This window comes from Asterias rubens, chromosome 21 (genome assembly GCF_902459465.1).
Source record: "Asterias rubens chromosome 21, eAstRub1.3, whole genome shotgun sequence".
NCBI lineage: Eukaryota > Metazoa > Echinodermata > Asteroidea > Forcipulatida > Asteriidae > Asterias > Asterias rubens.
The window spans coordinates 7,697,178-7,719,052 of NC_047082.1; the positions used below are offsets into that span (position 1 = coordinate 7,697,178).

At 39.6% G+C, this 21,875-nt stretch overlaps 1 protein-coding gene across 1 annotated transcript; it reads right to left on the reverse strand.

Moving 5' to 3' along the window:
- Positions 1–16: 16 nt before the first annotated feature.
- On the reverse strand, positions 17–21,664 carry LOC117304685 (nuclear pore complex protein Nup153-like). The gene is made up of 17 exons (XM_033789263.1): positions 21,464–21,664; positions 18,258–18,645; positions 17,632–17,727; positions 16,001–16,179; positions 15,449–15,571; positions 13,373–13,555; positions 12,755–13,035; positions 11,809–11,974; positions 11,105–11,404; positions 10,499–10,739; positions 9,128–9,940; positions 7,481–8,611; positions 6,946–7,044; positions 6,221–6,367; positions 5,473–5,793; positions 4,786–5,032; positions 17–4,598 (listed from the first exon to the last, which is right to left on the reverse strand). Exons 1-17 carry the CDS (start codon positions 21,542–21,544, stop codon positions 4,490–4,492), a joined length of 4,905 nt encoding a protein of 1,634 aa, XP_033645154.1. The 5' UTR covers positions 21,545–21,664; the 3' UTR covers positions 17–4,489.
- Positions 21,665–21,875: the final 211 nt, after the last annotated feature.

The window sequence follows — 21,875 nt, forward strand, 5'->3', positions numbered from 1 at the left end:
GAGATTTCTATCCATTTTGTGGCTATAATCTGCCTTCTTTATTGTTTCTCCTCGTTACCAATGCTCAGAATGGATCCATTAATTATCAGGCTCCATAAAAACTATATACAACAATAATTCTGCAAATAACCTGCACCACACCAGAAATAAATGCCCTTGTTGTTAAGATATTTGGTTTTCTTCACACAACACTAACAACTCTTTAATTTCCTCACATTCTCACTAAGTGTTTCTCAAGTTTTTAAACTCACAATTACACAATTCACACAAAAAGCAAAATTTCCCTAATATTAATAAGTTCCTTTCGAAAAGTAGCTCATAGATTTTTTTTCTTTCAAACAATATTTGTTTTAAATGTCACTCATATTTTGTCCATGTTCAAATATAAATACACACATTTATGACAGGGCATTGGTTTCTGATGTGATACACAATTTATAACAAACTCATTTATGTGTTATTCTTTTGTAATAATTATTGTGTACTTTTAAGCAATTCAAACTGGGCCAGACCATTCCTGTACAGGGGTTATTTAACTCTTTTTACTCTTGAAAATATATCATAGTTTATTTGCTGTGTACTGGTGCAAACACAGCAAACATTATATAGAATATCAGCACTTTTTTGTTACCTACTTAAGTACAAAATACTAGTCTTAGAAAGTCCGATTTTGAAAATAAAGGCCATTTTAAATTATACATTTTAACAAATTGCACCGAGTAAAAAAAATCCCCTTTACAAAAATGGTTCTGACCTCAGTTGGCTATATACAATATTTATACAATAAACAAAACAAAAAAAGGAAAAAATAAGGCATTTTATTTATAACACATGATGTCTCGATTTAAAAAAGCTAAATAGGTAATAGAATTGTTAACAGAAGGGAGAAAGTAGGAACCATGGAAGAAAACAAGTCAAGCTTCTTTTTGCAGTAAAAAGCAATAATCATTAAAACATGATGCAGATTAGAGCGATAAGTGTTGATGCGTTAGTTTCTACAGCCACATACCGTTATACTTAGAATACACAAGTACATGCAAAATTCAAGTCTGGCTTGCGAATTGTCATTCTTTATGCTGCAAATAATTTTATACAACCAAACTACAATCATTCTCAGACGATTTGTGTCAGAATAACATTTTAAAACGTTGAAGCTTAAAACGGTAATATCTTTCAGATGAATTTGGTTTACACATTCATCTTTGTGTGTGCTTTGAATTTAAAAACATTTTGAACGCGTGTTTCTGAAAACTTGTTTTTTGTACACCTTTAGTGAAAAAAGCAAACCTTGATTTACATATTTCAAAAGTGCAAAGCCTGTTCAATTTTGGAAATGGAAAGATTCACAACTGTGTAACAAAAACGAGGCTGAAAGGGGAATTACTGTTCATGATTGATAATTCAACCAGAGAATAAGATAAGATACCAACAGACGCTAAGCACAAAACTTTGCTAAGCACTAAAGATTATTGCTTGGCAGAAACAGGATACCAGCCAAATAACTGTGTAATTTAGATTAAATAGGACTGGTGCCATGATAATTTTTAACTTAGCAGAAAAAACGTGTTGAGATATACTTAATACTCAACATCCTTATGTCGTGAGGCAAGAGCCCAATTTCATAGGGCTGCTTAGCAAAAAAGAAACATAAGAACAAAACAAGTATGCTTACTTGAATAAGGATAGTAGCCCCAACATGTAAGTTATTTGTACTAACTGTGACTTGTTTCCTGCTTATTTGTTTTGGTAAGCAGAAATTTGTTAAGCACTATTGCTCGCCCAGGCAGATCTATGAAATTGGGCCCCAGTAACATCATGTGTCTTTAACAAGAAAATTGTGAATATACAGTTGTTTATTTTTGAATGTTTAAACAGGGATACTTTCCCTTAAACTCAAGTTAGTATCGAGCATAAATAATTCTAGCAAAGGGGTCAAGTATGTGGTATAATATGACTCCTAGGAATGATCATTACAATCACTAAGATAAATTGCTCACTGATGTACCTAAAATGTCAATGATTATAAATAGTTTCCTAGTACCAAACAATATCAACATATATTTTAATTGTTATTATTAATTTGCTCACAGTGTATCAAAGAAACATAGCATGAATAAATCCAGTGTTGCCACTGCTTTGCGAAACCCTTTAGGTTCCAATTATTTTAAGCCCATAAGAGCACAATTGGGCATGATATTCAATATTAATTTTTAAATAATCATCAATGCACTGAAAAATTATCCCTGCGTGTTTTGGGGAAATCTTTGTACATTTTTAGACTGACTCTTCCTGACTAGACCCTGTAATGAAATTATCACAATTCATGTATAAAACAACCAAGAAATCAACAGAAAATGTTAATGTTCCTCGATTAGTTTCATCCGAAGACAAAATATGCATCTGAAACTTAACTTAGAATTGGCTTTTAAAAAAGGTGAAAATCACTGTGTACAAAATGACAAATCTGCCTATTTGCATCGCTTAACAAGCCAATAATTTTTTATTTATATTGTCAGTTTTACAACTCAAACTGATTCACACTAGTAGAATGTAGATTGTGGGAATTGTATATTTTTTATTGAGGTTTCGAATCAAGATGTTTTCTATTGTTTTTGTTTGTTTACACTACTGTGCATGCCTTACAAAACACTGGTCTTGGCCTGGATGCTCCTTTAAAAAAGTGCCCCAATAGACTTGTCAAATGGAAGTGCACTTTGCAAAATGAAAATGGCTTTGCCCTCTCTTAAAGACGAAATTCCAGGCTGTTTATGTTCACCTATAGCATGAAACGATTTCATCCATCAATTTTGCATAGCCGAGTATTTCGACCGAAACAGCTTTTGGGACAATATTTCTGGATTCTATTAATTGTTAAACACTTCCATAAACAATCTCATACCATTACTTCCATTCAGCTTTTTAAACCAAACAATCCCCCCCCCCATCCCCAATTCTCACCAATCAATGGACAAAAACAAATAACTGGCCACATTTCTTACATTTGCTATTTACATTTAGAGAAAACAACAATGCTTTCTTACATATTTGATGTGTTGTGATTTTTACAAGGCTTACGCTTTAAGGCAGGGTGTACTTTGGATAATTACTCCACACGTTAATGAACAAAAGTTTACCCTGCCTTTAAAAGAAACCCCAGAGAAATAATGTTACTTCAGCAATAGATAGAGATCATCACCGGCAATTCGAAAATGGTTTCACTTGTCTTAAACGCAGGCTAAATATAAATAACTTCCAAGTATGGATGGGCTTTGCACCACAATAACAATTAAAACTTAACATAACAGAGAGGGTGATCATAACAAAACAAAAACACATCCAGTAAGTGCCAACAGAAACAAAAACAAAACTCAAGGCATAAAAGAAAAAAACATTCTATCCGGTTTAAAAAATACCTAAATTTAATTTGAAGGGTTTGACTCAACCACGACTACATTTTAAAATCACAAATGGGATTGGTGCCGATTCTGTAACTTTGTAAAAAAGGGAATTCTTGTATTTAAAAAAAAAAAAAAAAAAGTAGAAGGGACAAAAATACACAAGAAGCAAAGACTGATGTCTACACAAGGCATAGTGTCTTCATTTGAAGTACCATGATACGCCCATCGGCTGTGATAAAGGGCTACACAAGAACTCGGTATTATTATCATTGTACCACCATGTGTGTATCTACTTCGCTATGTAGATTTTGATTTTTGGGAACAAGGTCTTACTTTTCGTCCTACTATCGCGGATACTTAAATCCAAAATCTACTCTGCGGCAGTAGAATGAAAGCAAGACCTAGTTCCCAAAGAACAAAAAATCTAAACAGAAAAGTAGATATACAAATGGTGTTACCGCAAACTGAATAAACATTGATACCTCACCATGCATTGCTTCAAAACGTACATTAGTATTCCATTGTACAATCTCTTGGCAAAACGTACATTATTATTACTATTTGCTTAGTTAATTGTCCAATCTCTTGGATATTTCCTTATACTTGAATGGAACTAATGCTTTACTCTACATTTCTTTGAATTCTTGGAACTTGTCTAAGATAATAAATTAGTGTCTAAAGTATCTGCAGAGTTAATGAGTTGTCGGCCTCACATGACAGTTAATAGTAGAGAGTATAAAAGGGAAATTCTTGACAAAGTTAAAACTCGGTTGATTGATTAATATGCTTCTTCTGTGGTTTTACATTTGTTCTGTTGTAGCGCTTTGCAACCGCTGGAAAAGGCTTTACTAAATGCTTTTTTATAACTTTTTATTAATGAAGGCAGACTAATAATACCAAAAGATTTTTGTCAAGTTCAATACAAATCAACCGATGCTAAGAATGTGGTGGGGTTATTTGGCGTACATTTGGCTGTGCCATTTTGAAAGATTCTATCCATACAGTGACTGCAGGATTAAAGGACTAGAGTGATGAAAGTTAGCATCTAAAAAGAGAAAGGTTACCTAAAGATTTGAATTTCTTTGGCGCTACTATGTCTTTCTGGTCCTACGTACAGCTTTCCTTATCTTACGTGGTTGCTGCTGCTGGGATCCTGCTTGACCAAAACTGAAGGAGGAGGCGGCAGGTGCTTGATTTCCCCTGTTCAGAAAAAAAATATATCAAAAAAGAAAACTTTGAGTGATGACATTTTTAATTACAAAATCACTGTATAAACTGTTACATAAACAAAAAGTTCAAATGGAAATGCCCTTGGCAAAATGAAAATGGCCTTGCCCTCTCAAAGATGAGGCTCTAAGCCTGGTGAAGAATTAGACAAGAGACTCACCCGAATGCGAAGACACCAGGAGTTGAGCCTGCAGCTCCTGTGGTATTCTGGGCTCCAAACCCAGACGGCTGCTGCTGCTGCTGCTGTCCACCGAAGTTAAACCCACCAGTTGATTGAGGAGCTGCCGCCGTGCTTTGTGCGGCGTTATTGTTAGCTGCTCCAAAGGCGAACACCCCTGGCGCCGTACTGGTGGCATTGTTTCCTCCAAAGTTAAAGCCTGCTGGAGCTGCTGCCTCCGCTTGAAATCCTAGCAAGAAAATGTTTGGAAAGAAATTATTTATAATCCCACAAAAATGCAAAGCTTTAAAGGGATAGAACCTTTTCTTTTTTTTCGTCTTCCAAACTTCAAACACAACATTTTATGGTACCCATTCCCCTCTCATTCGGTAATGCAAATACAAAAAAAAGAAAGACAAAAAAGGAAATTAAAAAGAGATGAATTCTTTACGTCAGTGCAAAAATGTAAAGTTTCAATAAATGTCCTATCTCACAAAGAAATTGCTCCATGCAAAAACATTGCATCTCAGAGCGAGTATGTTTTATGCATACATCCAGGCTATTTTGACTATTTCACATGCCATTTCATAACTGCTTTTTTAAGGAGAAGCGTTTTGCCATCGTTCCCCGCAGGAAAGAGTAGTGTGAAAAGGGGTTAAGTCACCTAAGCAAAAAAAAAGTTCTAAGTACCTATTCCAGAATTCGTTGCACCTGCACCAAATGCCGGCACAGTCGTCCCAGAACTCCCAAATCCAGGCGCCGCATTTCCCCCCGTTGCCCCAAATGTAGGTGTAGATGACCTAGAGTTATTAGCCGACGCAACTGTGCCGAACGCTGGGGTGGCAGCAGCTACACTGCCAAAGACACTTGAGCTGCTCGGGGTACCAAAGGTAGGAGCAACTGCTTGCGATGGCTGCTGTCCTCCGAATGGGTTGGGAGTAGAGTTGGTTGTTGCCGGAGCTCCGAATGCTCCAAAAACTGTGCTTGATGTTGCGTTGGAGCCACCGAATGCTGAAAAACAATTTCAGGAAGACTTACTTTTCAATATCGCAATTTGCAAACAATGTAAGTTTGAACTGAACCAGACACAAAATCAAGTACTTAGAAATGTATTCATTTTTTTTTTACACACTTCCAGCCCAAAAGCAGCTCCAGAACATTGAACCTACTGACTATTTATCTTTTCTACTTCTCCTGGATGGACTACCCTGAAATATTGCCTTTGCAACCCTCCTTGCCATAAAGTACTACAGACTGCCACAAAGTACTATACTTCCAGGCTAGCATACCTTATATAGCACCGCTTACAAAATAAAAAGCAGAAGCCGTGGCTATGAAAATAGACAGGGTTTTCTATATTTTGGCCTAAAAGCTTGGTTTGAGAATAAGGTCTTCAGAGTTTTGACAAAGACAGTGAAGTCCAGCTATGATTCTGTACCTCCGTATGCTGGGGGAGCATTTTCCTTTGGTTTTGTTGTAGACGCTCCAGCTCTAAACTGGAAACCACCCGTGGCTGCTGCTGGGGCAGCAGTCTGGTTTGCTGATGCTGAGAAGTTGAAGCCCCCAGTTTTGTTAGAGTTGGTTGCTGGAAGACAAACAGAAAAGCTGTCAAAACCTCTTGACTCAATAAGAATAGGTTCTTATAAAGCACATTTCTCGATATAACCCACAGCTCCTAACGCAATAGACCAATCAACTAAGCTCTGCCCCATTCCGTATTGACCAATCACAACGCAACGAAGGTCCGACAAATAAGGTCCGACTAGCATGCGCGTATCTTGGCACGCGGCAGAGTTGTGCAGAAAGGCATTGGAGACCCCACGTGTTCTTGCTCACACGTGCGTCGTGGGCGGAGCCTACTGGATCGGTCTATTGCTGTGGTCCCCTATGCTAGGTTCCTGTACAAATTTACATTTTCCTCTTCGAGGTAATACCAGAGGGAAACTGATATGTCCCTTCAAGAGCGAAGTTCAAGGCCAGAAAGCGAACATGTATAAATACAAACCCTGATCGAAGAGCTGGACAACGAAGTAAACTACACAACTATTATTGAGATCTTAATAGATCTTAAAAGTCTTTAAAGGTTTCTTGAATTTCATCATTGAGTTAGATTGACAGACTTCTGGGAGAGACTAATGCACTGATTCTTGTTGTCATAGTTACCTGCTCCGAATGTAAACTGATCACTTGGTTGTGAAGTCGTCGCACTCTGGCTCGGTGTTCCAAAGGTTATACCTCCATTGGCTTTGGATTGGGTTTCAACTGGTAAAAGAAATTCAGTTGCAACAAAAGTCTTTTTATTTAATTGTTCAGTTTAAATAGAAGGTATTATTTTGGTAATCACTCTTAAAATTAAAGGCAACAACAAATTTGTAATCCTGCAGCAGCTTTAAAAAAAATGTGATTGTGTTGAATTATAAAAGTTTTTATGCTCCAAAATTTGAACCTGAGATCGTAACGTTTTTCAGATTTTGTATTCCTACAGGGTTATTTATGCAGTCCGGTGTCTCAGATGATTCTGTTCGCTAGAGATTCTGTCCCTCATATGGTAAATTGACGTGGACTGAATAAAAGGTGCTATCACAAGATGTTTGTACGCAGTTCGCAGAATGGGGGGGACAGAATCTCCGGAGGGACAGAATAATCTGCCACACCAGATTTTCAGGGATATCTTTAAAGATTAAATTAATGGGCAAACCTTTGTTCTCAGAGCCACCAAATACAAATGTAGTAGAGGGTTGTTGGGGTGCAGTCTGACTTGGAGTACCACCAAATGAGAAGGAAGCTTTGCTCTCTGGAGCCGACGTCGGTTTGACCGATGAACCGAATGTAGCGCCTCTCTTAGCAAGTGGAGCACCCGTACCAGCCTCATCAGAGCCTGCATTGGACTGGCCAAACTGATAAGCAGGCGGCATGCTATTTTGATGAGGTGTTGGTTGCGTTGTCTTATTAACAGCGTTAGAGGTGTTCCCAAAGCTAAATCCTGCACTACTGCTTGGTGGTTTGGGCTCGTCTTTAGTCTCTGATGGTGTGCCGCCGAATTTGAAGACTGCTTTACCTGTTGATTGCTGCGACTCTGATGTAGTAGGTGGATTGGAACTGGCACTAACGTTGAAGGTTGATTGACTTTTAGGTGGGTTATTGTCTGTTGCTGGTGCTTTGGCACCAAACGCAAATGTGGTATTAGGTGTTGACGTTTGCTTTTGTTCTGTGACAGCAGCACCAAAATTTATAGTAGAGGTTTCAGCTTTGTTTCCACCAAAAGAAAAAGTTGCTTTGGGTTGTGCTTTGTTGTCCGTTTCTTGGGTCGATGTAGGGGTGGCATTTACCATTCGTCCTCCAGCTCCAAAGGCTGCTTTGCTTGGTTCTGCCGACTTGAAAGGGTCCACATTTGGAGGTGTTGCGTCAGCTTTTGTTGTTGTTGTAGCAGCAGCACCGAACTGGAAACTAGCGCCAACTGCTGGCTTATCCTCTTTCGATGTTGACGAGGCCGTGCTTGGTGTTGGTGCACCAAATGAAAACCCACTGTCCGTTTTACTTGTTTTGACCGTACCAAACTGTACAGTGCTGGCCGCTGGCAATGAGTTCGTCTTTTCCTCCGAGTTTGAACCGAACTGAAACCCAGAAGCGGGGCCATCTTTTTGTGAACCAAATGCTAGTCCTGTGTCTGCTTTCTGGCTGCCAAATGTTACCCCACCTGTAGGTATACTGAAGCCCTTCGACATAGCTGCACCGAAATTCACACTTGAGGTTGTCCCACCGAATTGGAAGTCGCCAGCTGTTGAGCTTGTGCTTGAGGATGACTGGCTACCCAATTTAAATACTGATGCTAAATAGCAGAGAAATATAAACGCAAAGGAATTAGGAGTTAGGTCTTGTCAAGTGCAATCGAAACATTACAAAATGTATACCCACTAACAGCAGAAATAAAGTACAGGCTTCTTGGCTTGAACTTAACACTGGACCGCAGGCCCCACCCACGGCCAGTGATTTTAGCATTGGGCTAGTAATCGATGACTGTACAAGTTCAGCCGTTTTCACGAATCGTGCACAGCCTTGTTTTGATCTTGACAAACAACCTGGGCCTAATTTCATGACTCTGTTTATCGATAGCAAAGAATCAGCGCTTAAGGAAGCAGGCATATTTCAAGGGTGAACAGGTTTTTTTTGTTTTTTCGCATGCGTTTTCGGCAGTTGCACAGTAAGCAGAGAATGGTGATCGTGCAGTGCATAATTCAGCATTAAGCAGAGCCATGATATTGGGCCAAGATGATAAAATTCAGATTTTCAACTTGCTGTTGAAGAGACCAACTTCCATCATCAAACACAATGTTTGTATACATACCTGGTGGCGTATTGAGCGAGGGCTGACTACCAGGTTTTGGCGCTGTACATGCTATACACCTATCTGTTGATTCTTTATTATATATCATACACACAACACAAGTCCATGACCCTGTCGGTGGTCTAAATTTATCCATTAAGGAATCGGTAGAGTTTGAAGTAGGCTTCAGAACACCACAGCCTTTGCATTTTAGGACGCCACTATTATTCTTCTCTGGACAGGACGCACAGTGCCAGCTCCCGCCGTTCGAGTTTGTTAAGGTAGTATTACTGGACATTTTGAGATTGTTAGAACCTGCCACTCCTGGTTTAGCTGTAGTACAAGCTACACACTTGATCGCCTCAGCGTTATTCTCTACAAGACAAGTATCACATTCCCAGCTCCCCGAGGGCGGTTTGAACGAGTCCATTAGAGAATTTGTAGTTCCAGGTGCTGCTTTTGTAGACAAGTCTGGATTGGGCGTCATGCACGCTACACACTTATTAACGTCCTGTTTGTTTTGAATCTCGCACGTGGGGCATTCCCAAGATCCCTCCGGTGGTTTAAACCGAGCTTGTAAGTCATTCATGGCATTAACATCCCTACTACTACTACTACTGCTGGGAATGGCATGCGAGTTGACCATTTGTGGTTTGGCAGTTTGGCAGGAGATGCACTTGTTGTCGTCAGCCTTGTTCTGAATCAGACAGGTGTCGCACTCCCATGAGCCAGGTGGAGGTTTGAACTTCTCGGCAAAAGCTGATATTGTGTTGTTTGAAGATGTTGTCAGGGTTTCCGTCGTCGCTTCCATTGACGTTTGGTCTGAGGATGGAACTAAAAGAGTAAAAGATTGTTTTATACCAAAGCTCCCCATACGTTGTGCAAGAACCACAAAATTACACAGCTTACTTATCACAGTACATCAAAATGTTTACTTTTGATCCACTTAAAACCAAGTCCGAAGTTTGCTACTTTGGAACTACTGACTGATTTGGGAGATTAGAAATTACTCCACTAGTTCAAAGTGGGCAAAGGTAACACTACATTACAGTGAATCATTCATTGTATGTTTGGAGAGAGAAAATATTTAAGGGAAACGTTTGGTAATCACTTTTACAATTAATTGAAACAAAAACTTTGGGTTAGAAGCCTACAGCAGCTTTCGGAAGAATATAAAGTATTTTGAGAAACATTTCACTTCAAAGTACCGTAGTTATGTAAAAAGATATCAGTTTTTATGTTTCATATGTTGAATCCGAGAGTATTTCTATTAGGGTTTGGCGATGCGCAATGGGACTTAGCAGTGATATGCACTGTACAAATGCGGTTTATTAATGTGTTACTGCAAACCTCATCTCCTTCAAAGGAGTCTCAAAGAAGTTAGTTACTTACCAAGTCCGAAGACCTCTAAGCAACTACCAGTCTTGAGTGTTTTTGCTGGCTTAATACCAAAGCCTCCCCTGTCTTCTTCATCACTTTGGTGATCCCGAGGAGGAGTCTTGACAGGACTCTTAGCCATGAAGGAGGATGTCTGAGGAGGTTGGCTGCTGGAAGACGACTTCATGAAGTTCATTTGCTTTGAAGGTGGAGAGGGGAATGCATCAGCTTTCTTAGGAAGGCTGAACGTAAAAGCCTGAGCAGATAAAAAGTCATATCAGTACAATTACAAACAGATTAGGAAGTAGATGCAGGGATGTGATAGGCTGTTGAACAAAAACCTGAATTATATGCACAAATGTTGCGAGCACAAAGCGTGAAAGCCAGAGTGTGAAGCCTGCTTACATACATTTATCTCTGGTTTTGAAAGCCCTACTCAGCAATATGGGGTGTTCCATAAGGTTTTATCTTCATTTTTTTATGAACTTGATCTTAGTTATAAAATATTTGAAAAAAATTGGGTTGGGGTTTAAAAATGGATTTCCGGTTATTTTAAAGATGAAACATTTGATCTTTTTAAATACAGCATTCCACCAGCCATTCATACAAAAGCTAACCTACCTCTGTAGTCTCGATTTCAGGCGCTGATATTGTCGATGAAGACTGTCGGAGAATCGGTGAAGCAAATGTGAATTCCTGCTCGTCATTCTTGGCAGCTGCAGGCACCGAGACGGCTGGTTTGGAGGTTACAATGTTGAAACCCTGGCTGGGGACAGACGCAGCAGCTGCTGGTGGTGGTGCTGTAGAGAAGGATGATGTCGTCTGCTTCGCTGGTAAGAGGGGTTTGCCGAAGTTGAATGAGGGCAGGGATTTGTTGCTACCAAGGGGTAGTGGTATATTGGGAAGGTCAGGAACTTCAATCTGAAATTAAAATTAAATTCATTTTTCATATCAGTATGAATTTTTCATTTTTACACATTGTCACCATGAGTATCTTTCCAAGAAGATAACTGATTTGCGACATTCTGATCCACATTTTTATAAATTCATTCTAACTTGGTGTTCATCTTTCAAAAGCTTTACTTTGCAGCCTAGGGCGCTAAAAAATAAAAAACTATTGTTATTTTTCATGGCGCATCAGTCGCAATGCATGCATACCGGCCAACAATTTGTACTTATCGCCCACAACATGCAGGCTTGTGCATGGTGTGAACTCTGACCCATGATTTATATTGTGTCGGACCTTGCTTCACAATAACATTGATAGACATCTTAAGATCACTCGTAGCTCTTTGAGAAAGTGAATGCAGGTACGAAACACTCACCACATCATCCTCATCTTTGTGAGAGCTATAGTGCATACTGCTACGTTTAGGCATCTTCATCTTGCCCCCGCTGCTACCCTTCTCAAGTGAACTGCTCTGCTCTGGTGTCGTGTCTACTCTAAACAATGAAGATTGCGTTGCAGAGCTGCTGGTTTGTGTATTTGGTCTATGAAAGAGAAATAGATAGAGGAAATGGAGCCAATAAGATATCAATTTATTATGCAATAACCTTTGACTGCTGACTTAAATGCTGGGTTTACCTTGGGAAATTACTCCATAAAAACATCCCTGGAGAGCTGTTGGTTCTATAAAACATTGACAGAAACGATCCCTTTAAAATAAAGTAGTTTTAGAAAAAGAGTTGATTTTTCACCCAAAAATTTGAATTTTTTTTCAGGGTTGGTGCTTGTTCGGGAATGTTGCAAAACAAGAAACCGTTATGGGGTATGACAACCCAATCTCTTTGTAGCATTTTCTCTGGTAAGAATGTTTCCTCGATCCTTCTCACACTCTGGCCCATCACTATGGAACTCCCCACAAATCTCTTATAAGTCACTACTTATACCAGCTTCAAAACTCATTTGAAAACCTTTGTTGGGCTTAAAATGTCATCAATGTTACTCATTGTAGGCCCATCTCTTCTCTGCTAAGAGCGTCTTTTAGACAGACATGGCGCAATATAAATGGCCACGTTTATTCTTCTACCTACATGTTTACAGGTACAGTCTTCACATGTGCAAAAGTGAGTAAGACGAAGCCGCAGGAACAAGCCACCAAAACAGCTTTAAAAAAATGGGTTTATTTACAGATACAAAAAAGCTGCTAGTGCAAGTAAAAACTGGTGGCTGGCTTTGTTAACGGAGCGTTAGGTTGGACAGCTGACTCCAGAACTGGGCCAGTGACTTATTATACTATTATTATAAGAAGTTAAGTAAACCTAGCTCACTTGAAAGAGAACCCAGTAAATGCTGGAGTTGAAACAGGCACACTGCTCTGTGGGTTAGAGATGACAGTCTTTTCCTGCGATGCCTTGGAGGTTGAGGGCCTTTCGTTCTTTGGTAACTCAGTAGAGGTGGCCAAAGGTGGTTGCCTGTTGGGCGTAATGCTGACCGTACGAGGAGTGTTATACCCAGAGACTGGTGGGCCTGGTATTCTAACACTGCTGTGGCTCAAGCCGACTGAACGCTGTGGGGATGGCGCAGGCCTTGGCCTGGGGGTTCGACTCGCCTGTATGGAAGGAGAAAAAGATCTAATTAGCCAAGTTTAGTTTGAACATGAACACTGTGACAAGTACATGACTTCAAGATGAAGGAAACAGGCCTTAAGGGCTATTTTACAACAGGCAATTTACAAGCAACCAAATCCAGGCAAGGACAGCCATTCACATGTCAGTTTCCTCATTACTTTCTTGAGGACCAATTGAGTCCAGATTTTCACAGGTTTTTTATTTTATGCATATATGTTGGGATACACCAAGTGAGAATACTGGTCTTTGCAATTACCAAACGCGTCCAGTGCCTTCAAAGTGTACTGAATAAACCGAATACAGAAGAAGAAATCTTACAGTAAAAGCTAGAGGTGTTGACGATGGTGATAAGGGTATCCTCTTAGCATCCGATAGCGGAGTAGACATCTTCTCTAAGGTATCCAGAATCCTCTTGGCAGTATTACTTGTGATTCCCATGTTGCTCCCATCGGCTGGCTTCACTAACCTCGGACGAACAGAACGCTTGATTGGGAGGTGAACCTTGGACAGGATGAAATGGAGCACAGTCATTAAAACCAGGCATGATAGTAGGAACATTTCATTAAGAACAATGGATGACCTAAATGTCAGGTGTTTTTTTTTCATTTTTTTTTATGCAAGTCGCCAGACACACAAGGCCTGAAGGCCACTTCAAGGTGTGGGCTACATTTTTTTTTTTCAGAGGCCGTTGCCACACTCCTAGGGCTGAAACAGGGTAACCCCTTTTTACAGTCCATACGGATGTAGGTTTGGGCATCATCAATGGTATTGGCTTTTATAGACTTTCCAGTAAATTTAATAACAGTTTTGCTGTGGTGCTCTTAGCTTTTGCTGTACAAGTGCCCTATGCAAAGTTACAACAAATACAAACAGACATTTTCCTAATAGAAGCGGCCCTTATCAGAGGAAAATGGTTGTGCTCCTTAAAGAGCGAAGTTCAAGGACTGCTCATAGCTGTGTAACACCCGTCTTAGACAGTTGGAGTGATTCAAGGTTGACCACAATAAATGTTGGTTTCAGACAGGCAAACTTCACATAACATTAACATTGGCTCTGCCAGGCATGCAACTGCCCGATGAAAAAAAAAGAGGAAACTTTTCGAGACCCACAATGGTACCCTAAAAAGTGTTGAGCTTTTTTATGCTCTTAGGATCAATCTTAGCATGTATGACAAAGACAAAGTGAAGTGTTTTATACAACTAAAATAACATGGAAAAACACCTTGCCTATGTATGCACCGTAATTCTAAGGTGGCAAAGCATCGGGAGTTGATTAAGTTGAGGAAAACTAACTATTGTTTCCCAGGTAGTTATGAAATTTGCATAAAATTATTATTCCCCCCCCCCCAAAAAAAAAAAAAAATCTGATTTTTTTTTTTTTTTTTGGGGGGGGGGAATAATAATTTTATGCAAATTTCATAAACAATAGATAGTTTTCCTCAACTTAATCAACTCCCGATGCTTTGCCGCCTTACAATGTTCGGTGAGAGCCACTTGTTTCCGCTTGCCGTCTTGCACATCACACAATATGCCATTCCTGGCTTGTCCACTTTCCGGACGGTTTCGGAGAGCAGTTTACCGTCTACGTCTTATTTTTCCAACCAGAACCACTTCCAGGTATTTTTTACTCTTTTATCTATGGCTTTAATTTGGCCAGGTACCACTCGGTCCCGCTCTAAAATATCTTTTCTTTTGGATGTCATTTTGACGGACGTTTGAAGATGCGACTGTTTCGTAGCGCAATGTGAGACTCGCACACAGCAGCAGTACACATGTACGTTTGGTAACTAACTCACACACACATACATACATGTACAATACGTGTATACTATTGCAAAATAGCGGGACCAGACGAAGACATGACCTTAGACTCATTTCAAGGCTGTATAATAACTTGGTTTAGCACACAACTCGCCTGCGCCACGGGGTGCGTTCCACTGTTCCAGATTTTTCGACCGTACACACGGCTATTAATGACCGCATGCAGTGTGTAAACGTATGCATTGCTTGCTGTGGGCTTTAGATTGACCATGCAGTAGAATGGATTGCGTGCCGCGGCAGAGGCCAGACCATGCGTTACTATGCATTGTTGTAAATTGTCTTAAGATCGCGCTAACCGCGGAATGTTTTTCTTAGCGCTAATCAGTTTTTTAAAAACGCGGAATTCCGCGGAAACGCGGAAGAGTTGCATGCCTGCTCTGCTCATGACAAGATCGACGTCTGAAACCAAGGCGCTCCAGAGTCGAAAGAACGACTGCAACAGTCGATCTTTCCACTTATAGTGCGTCCAGTCGCTCCTAACTGTTTCAGATGTTGTTCTTTTCATATGCTTAATTAAGATTTTGGTTCGGGGCGACTCTGGAGCGCCTGTCTGAAAAGGAGGTAAGATGCCTACCTCATAGGGCGAGGTCCTAGGTCTCTTAGATGCTGCTGACCTCAGAGATGATGAACCGCCAAATGTTGTCCTCCCTGGGTAGAAGGGTGATGAAGTAGATGTGTCCATCGTTGTCTTTACACTCTGAAATCAACAACAAAGGAAATTCGTTCAAACCCTTACCAAACAAATTTCATAAATTTGGAAGCAGAATGTTGATAAGTACTTGCAAGGGTTTCCAGACAGGATATTTGGATATTGCGGAAAAAATGAGAAAAGTTTTATTGGTAATAAGCCACAAAGGAGACTGACTGTGCATATTTATAAAAAAAAATTGAGTTGAACAAAGAAAAAATTGACAAAAGAGGGATTTGAACCAATGATTTCCAGATTAATGTACTAAGCTCTACCAACTGAGCTATCCAAAGAAAGTAAGACTGCATGTGCCTTTTATTCTTCAGTTCTCTACCAATCCTATATAAAACCTTTTAAGAGTAACAAATGGAGATTCTACTCTGAAGATTACAGTAAAAATGTGTATATTGAAATTCTGCCCTCATTGTGGGTGCTTACCCCTCTTGGAGTACCAAAGTAACTAGTGTTGAATGATGGCTTCCGTGTACTAATAGCAGGTTGTTGAGGTCTGCTCAGCGATGATGGTGCAGGCCTTGCCCTTGTAGTTGCCTGCCTGCCCGAGGGTGTGTGAGACCACAAGCTGGTAGAAGGTCTTGGGGTACTTCTGTGGCCAAGATCTGCGCATAAAAAAGAGCCATGGTTCAATGTATTAAACCTGTACTGTACCTAAAACATACTCATCTCTCAATGTGTTATCCCCATGTTGTTTTGGCACACAGCGGGGATCAAATATACACTGGACTGCATGCCAGAGGCCTGCTGTGATTTCAGCATCAGGCCTGTAAACTCATGATTAGAATCTTGTCTTTTTCAATTCAATAACTGAGCAGAAAATTTTTGAGCAAAATTTTCTGCTTAAGTTGCCCTGAAACCTACTTAGGGCCACTGATTTTCCGTTTCAGAAAAGTGCAAATTCCGTTTGGCAAAAACATGAATTCCGTTTCAGGCACAAAAAATTCCGTTTCATGTTTTTTTAATTAGATAAAAGGTTGTTTAATACCCAGGGACACACTTATAAAAATCAATTTGAGATAAGTTGCACTGTTGACTTCGTAAAATGTTCATTTGAACTGACAAATTTCAAAAAAATACTTTTTTTTATAATTGTGGATTATTTTGTATACTGCTGTTCTAAAAAGGTTGCACTGTGACTGCAGTATCAATGCACATGATGTGATAGACTTGATTCCAAGTCTAAAACTGCAGTTGATTCTCTGCATCAGCCACATTGTAGGCTAATGACAGGAGTGTATCCACAAGAGGGCGCTGTTTCAGCATGATCAAAGACTTGGAAACAAGTCTATGGACGTGACCATTCTCCATCCACAAACAAAATGTCAGCCATTTTGTTTTCGCTTTGGCGACAGAATGTTGACAGTTTACGGTTTTATTTTAGACCTTTCCGAGATGAAAAAACATTGTATGTGTTCTTATAGATCATAGGTAAGCTAGTTTGTGTATTATTGTTGGTAAAAGAGAGGGAGAAAATGCAATTTGGGTGAACAAAAAATGTTTAAAACGTGCCGCGAATAATGCCCTTCGCTTAACCATGTTAACAACGTGTGTACATCATGTGTGTAAACATTGAGGATGGTGTGAAGTAGAACAGAATGATCCACGGTTACGATCTCGTACTTTTTAATGGTCTGATTTCTGATGCCTTTTTAGTTTAACAAAAAGAATCTTAATAAAGAATGCAATTTCAATAGTTTTGGCGTCAAGAAAAAAAAAAAAAAAAAAAAAAATCAAATTTTCTGAAATCCCGTTTTCCGTTTCAAAGGGCGGATTCCGCGAATTCCGTCCGTTTTCCGCGATCGCGGAAAATCAGTGGCCCTACCTACTTCATAAAGCATGTAAACATAAAAACTTTTTTTTTTAAAAGCATAGGAAAAACTTGCTTAACAGATACTCGTTACCAGCCAAAATTCTATAAAGAATGCGTTGTCACAACTGGTGCCCCACTAAATTTTTGCTGAGCAAATAAATTTGCTTAGCAGTATTTTCTGCTTAACAGCTTTATAACATTGGGCCCTGGTCATGACCGTGCTGATGAAACTATTCACACATACCTGAGAGAACATCCAGATTAGAATCCGATAGTTTCTCTTGATGTTCCAACTTATCCAGATTGGGATAAAGCGACGATACGACACTCGAAACGTCATCTGTAAGGAGAAAATTGGTGCAAACAAAATAAATAACATGTATTGATTGAAGAATCAGAAACTAAATTAAATGGTTATGAACCTTGAACTCACTTCAAGGCACAATTTCCTAGAGCCGCTGAAGCAGAAAATAGTGCTTAACCCCTTTTTGCTTAGCAAAAGTAAGCAGGATACCAGTCACAGATTGTACATTTGACATGGTATCTTGGTTGATAACCTTATTCTAGTAAGCATAATTTTGATTTGCTTAGATTATTTTTGTTTTTAAGCAGCTATATATGAAATTGGGTGCAGATGATTGGGCAGCATCCAAATCGAGCGACTTTGACTACTGCTTTTGCTGCAGCATCAACAGTGAAGAATTAGGGAACAGTATACTTCTGAATATTAAAAACAAAATTTGCCTTTTGAGAAAGACTCTGCTAGGGTCGAGGGCCATTAACTCTTGTTTGCATTTATACCATAGGTCCTTTTGGTTGGTAAGCAGTTTGCAACAGCTAATTCCATTTTCTTAAAATAGATTTGAATACCTTTTTGGGTTGAGGGTCCTTCCCCAACATCTATCTCGATGACTTCATCGTCCTCGTCAACATCTACTGGTGTCGATGTACTCACAGGTACAGACAACCCAGCAAAGGGGGTGAATACAGGTGTGGTGACTCCTTCCTCTGTAACCCTTTGCACCCCCGTTCCGAATGGTCTCGGCTCAGAATCCTGCACCATGTCTATCTCGATTGGGTTAAAGTATCGCTCATCGGGGGAGACAGTTTGCCTCTGAGGGATGGAGTTCGTGGAGGATGCGGTATGTTGTTGTTGTTGTTGTTGTTGTTGGTTTGGGGATTCTTCAGGTGGGTTACTGGCCCACATGTTTGATAGCCAAGATGGGGTCACCATATCTTTCACTCGATCCAGGAATGACTACAAAAGAAAAGGTAAACAAATAAACAAATAAAAACATGTAACAGTTGGACAAGCTCAGAAAGATGAGCAGGCCTGGATTGTAAGTTAGTGGCACCATCCGGAAAAAAATATTTGTAAAATCAGGAATCTAACATGAAACAAAACTGAAAAATTGTCCATTGTCAGGTCACCATTATACAAACATGCATCTGGCCTTGAATTACACAAAAATCAAGGAGGCCATGGCCTGTGTTGATCCATGTCTTGGCCTGGGTGCCCCTTAAAAAAATTCCCAGACTTTGAGATTTTCCAATAGAAGTATTTGCAAAAGATGAATTCCAAGCCTGAGGTACATTAATGGCTTTTTGTCGTTGACTACAGATGTACTTTAGAAAACAATATGACGATTGCATCATTGCTACCATGGCAACTTGACTGTCTATTTTTTTTATTAGTGTTTCGCAGACATCACATTGTCCTGAAATAGTAAATCAAGTGTCCAGTGTGTGACGGAGTTAGGTGTATCATATTATCATTGCTTACATAAATGAACTATGTCAATGGCATGCATGAAACACCATAGAAGCAATAGCATTAATGCCCCCTGGTCATTGCCTTGGTGTCCCCTGTAATGTTCTTAGTAGAAATTTAAACTTTCCCTGCCTATGTCAGGCTCAATGGGCTGCCTGCATTGGGCTGACTTAATGAGGTTATCTGCAGGTGTTACCGGTAACCACTCACAGACATGCCCCTCTACTCTCTTTTAAGTGCCTCAAATTCCCCATTAAACCCTCTACTAGGTGTTCTTCAGCATCAATAAATGAAACTCCTCCCAAACCAAGGCTGAAGGCCCCTTTAAGATATATGGTCTCGTTTTGAACACACAATGGGGGGGGAAAAAAATAATCCACTAGCGCCATGTCTCTGGCAAGCTTACAGACAAATGTATGACAAACCCGCCTTTTACTGTGTCTTTACAGGAAGTGTACACCTTTGGGAAAAAGGGGATAAATTTATCCATATTGGAAGCAGACTATAAAAAAACTTGAGTAAACCTATAATATACTTTCAACACACTTTCAGCAAACTTTTTTCCGAACTCCTTTTACACTAAATGAATTGTGTTAGGGGTAGTTAATATCAGTTCATAATATGAATTTATTTTTAAAGGTCTGCAGTACCTGTTTCTAATTATGTCCAAACTGAATTTTAAAAGTTATTTAAACGATAATTTAAAAATCTAAGGTGATGTTTTTTTTCTATCGTAACAAATTTTGAGTCTTGTCCAATCAACATTGTGGCCAACAAAGCAACCTTCATTGTAATGTCATGATACAGACGGTACAATTTTTTAATTGTTTAAATGCCTATTCAGAAGTCTCAATGCTAACGAGGTTCAATGCTTACGAGTTTTGTCATTACACATTGAAATCAGAGAGATTGTTTACAACAATCAGGGAAATATTTAAAATTACATTCAACATAACAAATAAGGGAAAAAATTTAATCAGAGATTTTTTTAATTAAATAATAAGAACATGGGATGGATTTACTATTCTCAGGCCACATGTTGCAGTCTTGGGGAGTGTTGGCGGGCTCTACGTGAATAACTTGAGAAAGACAATTTTTAATGAGAGTATGTTTTCATTTGGGTGCTAATTAAGGTTGCCGACTGTTCTAAATTAAGAATATTTCCCTGTAAAACTGAAAAGCAGAAGAAGCCATATTTTCTGGCAGCCATCTAATTAGCACAGGCCAAGATGCATTGAGCATATTGATTTGGCTGTTGTGACATCTTCCATGGCATATTAACCAACCAGGTTGAAACCAACAGCACAAGGTCAAAGGCAAGACAGTCGACTGGAGAGCAGGGCGCATTTAACACCCAGAAGCATATCTGAAACTTTCATTCCTAGTAGAAGCTATCGAGCCATCGTGCAATTAGTGTGATTTAGTTCAGGTTCCATGGTGTTGTTTAAGCAGAAAATGATTTGCACAAAATCCTTTACACAATCAGTTAAACTTGCAGGAATGGTTTGCACAAATTGCTGACTGTTCAGGAATAATTTGTGCAATCGGCTTATCGTGTAGGAATAGTTTGCGCAATTTGACGATCGTGCATTCCTGGGTTGCGCAATTCCTCAAGGGTTTCATTGCCCAATTGTTGTGAGCACATTAACAACAAAAATTTAATAATTTAATGAAAAAACCCAGACTGACAATCACTCAACTAATTGTCGTTGGCGCCATTAAGCTGAGGCGCCATGATATTTACTGATTGTGCATGATCACGAGCGCATGATCAGTCAACTCAGTCAGCAGTCAGTGTTCAAGAAACAAACGAACTGCATCTTGAACAAGATTGCGCAATAAACAATGTAAATAATACAACTGTACAATTCCAATTATACTATAGTGAAACACATCAAGCAAGGCAGCACGACAACACCCCCCCCCCCCCCCCCCCCAATGTGTGCACATCCATTCATTAGCTATTCAATTCAGTATTCACCACCACCTGACCGGCATGCACAAACATGACAAAACAAACGCACATCCCACATGTGAAAATGAATGAGATGTTTATCACACGATTTTCTTGAAAGTAACCCTACTATTTTACTAATACCGAGTCTAAATTCCTACAGACAGTTACAACCACATGTAAATTGGGTACTTTTGTTAGTAAAAACCAGTCATTGCAAAAACAATCATTGTTAACACATGAGTCGACATGGAAAGGTCGAGCCGTCGTCGGTGGTCAGTTCGAACACCGTGTAAATGAATACGGCATGTGGCGACGACACACCGTGTGTGTGGAGGGTGCTAAACTCACCTTCGGACGGGTTCGTTGGTAGGGCTTGTTGGCCCCATGAGAACGTTTTGGCCTCATCTTACCGCCACCCGTGCTTGCCATGGTTTCTCAAGATTATGGAGGACAACCACGGAACACGGGACAACGGAAGAAAATGGTTAATTCGAGCGGAATATATCCTGTTTGAGCGCGCGAGGTTCCTCTCTTTTGCTCGCAGTACAAGTCAAGATGGCGGACTTTTTAAAAGAAGATGATTGGTCAAAAGTCACGTGGATCCTGACGACTTATACTTTAACATTCAAATGTTTTTGGTTGATTATAACAACTTCATAATTTAATTTAAATTGCATCTTTAAATAATTATCAAAATATTTAAATACATAATTTTAAAATTATGTTTTCAAATCTGTTCAAAAAGTGTATTTTTATTGTT

Excerpts from the sequence above, each read along its gene's own strand:
- LOC117304685 (XM_033789263.1), bottom strand. The coding sequence starts at position 21,544 with ATGGCAAGCACGGGTGGCGGTAAGATGAGGCCAAAACGTTCTCATGGG. Across the intron at positions 18,646-21,463 it reads ACCAACGAACCCGTCCGAAG|TCATTCCTGGATCGAGTGAA; the intron begins GTGAGTTTAGCA and ends TTTCTTTTGTAG. Across the intron at positions 5,033-5,472 it reads TGCAACGAATTCTGGAATAG|GATTTCAAGCGGAGGCAGCA; the intron begins GTACTTAGAACT and ends TTTTCTTGCTAG.